At 36.6% G+C, this 6,450-nt stretch overlaps 1 protein-coding gene across 1 annotated transcript; it reads right to left on the bottom strand.

Annotated features, from left to right (window-relative positions):
• Positions 1–1,988: 1,988 nt before the first annotated feature.
• tnni1c (troponin I, skeletal, slow c) lies at positions 1,989–3,015 on the bottom strand. The gene is given in 5 exon segments (XM_074677635.1): positions 1,989–2,075; positions 2,158–2,340; positions 2,461–2,550; positions 2,631–2,762; positions 2,914–3,015. Coding segments are annotated over 5 exon segments (552 nt in total). The 5' UTR covers positions 2,974–3,015.
• Positions 3,016–6,450: the final 3,435 nt, after the last annotated feature.

Raw genomic sequence — 6,450 nt, 5'->3', positions numbered from 1 at the left:
GTGTTTTTAAAGGCGTTTGAACACGCTTTATGTTTTTGATACACACCTTCAGCAAACATGAATGCATGTTTCACACCTAAAAAGCAAACACCATGTGGTTTATTTTTAAGAGTCATAATTGTAGTGCAAGCCCAAATAATGTCTGACTTAATGTTAACACATATTGCCATTGTACTTAACCATATGAGTTTTATTTTCACATCCAGATCATTTACACAGTTACCAGTTCCCTTTGAGTTCAAAGCCAAGGTGGTTCAAGCACAGTAAAAATACCTCCACCACTGTCAGATTTACTGGCAACTGAAAAGACCACAAACACTGAGAAGGAGGGGGTAGGGAAACCATGAGATGTTGGTAAAACAAAACATTTGATTTTGCTTAAACCATTAATAGACATTAACAATTGTTAGCTGATGTCTTAAAATATAAAATCCAGTTATGTTCTAACAAACTTTTGCAGCGTGAAGTTCACTACTTCCCATTATATTGAGATATATTATCAGTAACATCAGCTTTCTGAAACTTATGCTCAAATAGGGATGAGTACCAAGTTAGATACATTTAAAGGGTTCAGACTGAATTCTGTCTGTAGTACCCAGAACCAATGCATGTAAAATCAAACAGTAACATATTTAGGTACCTAAACACATCCTTGTGACTGTGTGGAGTGAAAGAGTAGATAATTTTCCATGCTGCACATGAACACAGTGTTGCAAGTTTATTGTTTACTTGAAAAACATTGCGATTTCATAAACATTTAGTACCACATAAACCCACACAAAAGTACAGAAAATTGGTACTGATGAGTACCGGTACCAATTGCCAGGTACTGCACTTCATCTCTGTTAATTTTTTTTGCCCGTTTTACTCTATCATTGATTAGTCTGCAAGTAATGACACAAATTTACTCGATTCAGGCATTTATATGATTTCTGAATAGAATGATCACAGCAGGGGCTGCATGGTGGTGGTGCAGCGGATAGAGTTTGTATGTACCTGTCCTGTGACAGGCTGTCCAGCTGTCCATGGTGTGCCCTGTCTCACTGTTGCAGCTTGGAGTGGTATCATACTTACTCTGTCTGATCATTGGCTTCAAAGACATTTGAAGACCAAATATTAAAAATAACCTCAGAGTGGTTTATGAGGACAATGTGGAGCATTTAAAATGCCTTGCACTGTAAGAATAACAGTCTGACTGTACACTGGCACAAACTATATTTGTGAGCACAGACGCTCACGAGTGTTCATAAATTCCCGAGGCTGCTGACTGTCCCGTCACCCCTCATCATTCAATTTTCCTCTTACCAACACCCTGACTCATGTCAGTCCAAGGACGTCCAATAGTGTGTGTGATGGTGTTTACTGTTTATTATTGAAGAGGAATTCATTCCAGTCCAAAGGAACGGCTAAGTATATCCTCCCTCTGACAGAAAACATCCCGGGTGCTTTGTCTGTAAGTCAATGGCATAGCTTGGTGGAAACACCGAACATGAAAAAACAGCCACAACACCCTTTTGTCACTTTGGAGGACAAAGTCGAGAGCAACCCAAGACTCAACTTCAAACAATCTTTGACCAGAGTTATTTGATCATGTACTGTAAACATATGGAGGTCAAACCAATGACATGTATATACAAATGTATTGTGTTTCATACTACAACATTATCAGGCAGTAATATATAGTTTATCCATGATGCTTCCAACAAACTTGAGAACAGATTAAAAACTTAAGTAACTTTGAAATCATGTGTTTTATTACACCACTGCAAAAGTTACAGCAGCAAAAATAAAATCTGTACCAAATACTTTGTTTCAGCCTGATCAGCTGTTCAAGTCCTCTGTCACTGATCTCTGTTACCTCAGAGATTCATCAAGCTAAGTCTCTGAGATATTTTTTCTCTAGAAATGTCTTTAATTTTCTTATTTTATGTGTGTTGATTGTGTCTTCACAGCTTTATCACACCTCTACACTACTTCACTTTGTAACCTCATGCATCAAACATCTTCTTCCTGCCCTTCATGTCAGACATGGCCTCCACATTCTTACGCCAGTCACCAACCTCCATGTTCAGCTCCTAAAAATACAACAGAGTTGTTGTTTTTTTCAGTTTGCATTCTTAGTAAAGGTTTCAGGTTTGTCTGTTGCAGTAACCATACCTTCTCTTGTTTGATATCCTCTTTCTTCACAGACTTGAGATTGGCCCTCAGGTCCATGGATTCTTTGGTTTTGGAGCCAAAGAGAGCTCTCATCATCTCATCTGCTGAAACTCTCACTTTCCTCAGAGCTGGCTTCTTGAACTTCCCTCCAAGGTCCTGCACTTTTAAATTCAGTTCATTGATCTAGAGATGTGAGAAATGAGTAAGTGATTTTGGACGAAAGATAACATCTTTCTTCAATGATTTATGTCTGATTTTTTTCATTCAAAATGTTTGTTTTTGTGTGTGTGTTTGGGGGCATACATCTCTGTAGTTCTTGATGACTTTGGCTTCAAAGTCATAACGCTCCTCATCCACCATCTCAATCTGCGCATGCATATCCTTACAGACTTGCTGGAAAACAACAGTTTTCTCACAGTTTGGTCATGGGGTCAAAGGCATTTGTACTCTCTGATAATTTTTAAACGTCTTACCTGCAGTTCTTCATGATTTAAGCCAGTGAGCTGCAGAGGTGGAAGTTTTTCTCCCAAATAGCGAACCTTCTCCTCCTCTCTTGCAGCCTTCTCTGCTTCTAACTCCTCCGTTGCACGAGCTAGCAGGAGGATCTGAAAAGAGGCCGGAGTGACAAGGAGAGAAGAATTGCAGTTAGTAATAATTTCTTAAATCCATCCATTAGTATTCTGTTTAAGAAAAAAAAAGGAAACTAATTTCATTGCAGTGTATATATGGTAACAAGTAAGTTCTCAGCAAGTTTACCTTCAACGATAGCTTGCGTGAGGCAGAAATCTTGCATTTTGGCTGAAATCATACAAACATTACAAATTTAACATTTTATTTAGAATCAAGCAATTAAATGTGCTTTAAAATAGATAAGTTACTTATTCCATTCAAGTTCCTGTTTTCCTCATGTGACTGATTTGTTATCACCTGCCCTGAAATGGTATGCACTAACTCCTCAATATGTTTCACATCTCAAGTCTGTTAAATACACACACACCCACACACATATACTTGCTCATACTAACACTCTTTCTATAGGAGCTATTTAGGGTTCAGCTGCTTGCTGAAGGAAACATTGATGCAGACTCTTACAACTTGGAATCAAACCTTGTATCTTTACATTGTCTGAAAACCAACTCTAGTTCCTTGGCTATAGACACATTAACTTCATATTTTATCCCTATTTTTTCTATACAGTTGCCACTTATTCATAATCAACCAAAAGGGGAAAAATGTAAACACAAAAGTGCATTCTTTCCTAATGAAAATGTCTGTATGAACAACAAAAGAACTAAGGCCTATCGTATGGATAATACTGGAACACACATTTCTACAAATAGCAGTAACTTTGTGTGACTGTACAACCCATTATTGTAGTGAAATTGAAAACACAGCAGCCTTTAATTTGTTTTTGACTGAAAACATTTCCAAAAAGTAGTATTACCTTTGCTTCTGCCTTGGGTGCCGAGGGTGGTGGTGCGTACTAAGGAGAAAATAATTAAAATATTGCATTGTAGGTACAACTTATCACAAACTCAGATGGATTTTCCAACTGATTAAGACATGTGAGCAGTGACTTACATCACTGGGATGGCCAAGTTGGAGTTGGACCAGAGTAAGTGGACATACACAAGCCAACAAAAGATACTACAATTATTTTGAGGCCAAAACGCTTCACAGGTCAATAAACACTATAAGAAAATAAGCCTTTAAACTGAGTGATAACAGAACTTACTCATCAGACATTTTTTAGCCTTGAAGAAAGGAACAAACCAAATAATTGAAAAAGAAATTGTCCAATGAAAAACAAAAACTATGCCAACACTATCAAAGTAGAGAAATGAATTAGAATAAGATTTAAAAGCAACCGGTTTTTATACTTGCCCGCCAAATATTTTCAACTGTTTAAAATGTTTCACTCCCTTTAAACCTCTAGAATAAAAACGATTAGGTATTCTTCCATGAGATGCAGGTGGTCTCTCTGAAATGTAATTGACGGCAGACTGTAGTCAGCAACAGTTTGGCTGCCAGGATGTCTTCTGTGTGGTACGTCAAAATATAGGAGGAGTGAGACATCTTGCCTTTTTGAAACTTCTTTAGGTGTCAGATTTATGACTCCGCCCACCTCTCGCTGAAAAATTATTGGCCGGTCATCGGGATTTACGACCAAAGCACTCTGCTCGTGAACTCACCAAGCTTTCTTTGGCTGCTAAAATTAACATCTCTGTTGGACGGCCAGAATTCCTCCAAAGATTCTGAATGTAAACCATTATGGAGCTCAAAGAAAAAAAGAAAGCTCATGCCAATTAGATACCTGCCTGTGTCAACTTAAAAATAATTGAAAAGAAAAATACAATTACGTTTTTCACAAAATTACCCGTCTTTGTGGCACTTTAATGTTATGATTATGACGTAGGCCTTTTCTAAATGATAATAGAAGAAAACCATAATATTACACTTAAAACAGGTCTAGCACATCACGTGACCCACGGAGCATATTGATAAATGAGATTCTGTAGCTTTTAAAGCTAAACGCTGACAAACTATCTGCAAATAGCAAATACTGCATCACTGAATTTATTAGTCTCTATTTTTTTTTTTCTCATGGCAGAATTTATCACATTAACCAAAAAACAAAACAAGACAAAGATCCTGGGACAAAATGGCCATGTCAAGGTTACTAGGTTCACATGCCTTGACCTAAGAATGTGGACGTTTATGTTACATTGTAAAACTTTTGACTGTAAAATTACAGTAGTGTAATGATGAAAGGTTTTTCTGTAATTTACTGTGAATTTAAAGTATCCTTAATGCTAAAAATAAAAAGAAAACATAAACATAAAATGAGAAAAAAATGTCAACACCAACCGGTTGTTTAAATAAATAAATATATAAATGAATGAAAAAAAGGAAGAAACAACCAAGAGGAGAAAGTAAATCCTATATCTATTGGCTAGCTTGTGCTGAAAAGAAAGAAAACTAAAGCTGCATAGTCTGTGCACGTTTCTGAATTGTGTACAACTTTATGAATGTTCCAAGATCCTCAGCTGGAAACTGGAAACTACTGTTTCACTACTGTGAAGAGTTTTTGACCTTATGCAAGAACCCACTGTTTATAACAGCATCGTACTGTTGAACCATGCAGTCACTGATGGGATTCTAATGAGAATTTACACCAAAATCTTACAGTGTGGCTAAATGTAATCTTTATTCTATCGTGTCACATATGTTTAAAAACAATGCAAAGAAACATCTTGGTCTAAAAGAAATTAGACTTACGGAATAAGGGTTGATAACTTTAATTAAGCCCAAAAACTGATCAATGCACAGTTTAATGTTAACACATTATAATTTAAAGATGTGTACCTGGTCTGTGTAGACAAACATATCCACACAACATCATCAAAGGCCCACCTGCAACATATTACACGTTCTTCATACCCTTGTTTTGCATTTCAGAGTTGCAGACAGGCTAACACAAAAAAACAACATACGTCTGACACTGACAACACTTCTTTGATGTGAGGTGACACTGTTAACCATAACATTAATAATTCAAACAGGACAGTTACAGGTTTATGTGAGATACCTGGAAAGCATGTTGAGGTTGACTGCTCTGTCATCACTTTTGTGACTGACAAGTTTATGAAACACATTTTTTATGTGTCTCTTTCCTGTTTGACTGTTGGTAAACACATTATTTTGGATTTGCAAACATTCCATGTGCTTGTTTTATGGTATGTTTGATATCTGAATATTTTGATTTTGTATAAAAATATTGGATTCATTTAATCATACCACTTCTTAAAGAATGGAAAATGTTGACCTTGATGCTGTCATTCTTCTCTAACATTGTGTCTTTCCCTGAGAGTGTTGATATGTTTTGTGAGCCTATCAGAATAAAAGCATGCTGTGATTTATATGGAGACAAGTTTTATGCGGTCTCAGCTGCCTGACACAACATACAGCACTGTCTCTATTTATGGCTCAACAGTGTTTTTGTCATACTCGTGCTCACATCCCCTGTTTTTTAACATTAGATTGACAAAGTTACTTGTTATGATAAAAAAATAATAAATAAAAAAATTTGACATTTGGAATAGGCCCAAGTTGGAAGAAGTAATGATATCAAACATGTACTGAAGGATAGTCATACATGTGCAACCCAATCATGAGTAATGAGTCACTCTTTAATGTTCAAGGGATGGCACAGACATTTGTCTTCATGGATACAAACAGGCCAACAAATAGGAGAACTCCTCTCATTGAACATTGTTGACAAATTGTGGGCTA

The sequence above is a fragment of the Halichoeres trimaculatus genome, unplaced genomic scaffold (assembly GCF_033239565.1).
Source record: "Halichoeres trimaculatus isolate MK-OKI-2021-1 unplaced genomic scaffold, fHalTri1.1 fHalTri1_scaffold_10, whole genome shotgun sequence".
Lineage (NCBI taxonomy): Eukaryota > Metazoa > Chordata > Actinopteri > Labriformes > Labridae > Halichoeres > Halichoeres trimaculatus.
Note: the sequence above shows the minus strand (reverse complement) of the source record. Positions and strands in the feature narration are given on the sequence as shown.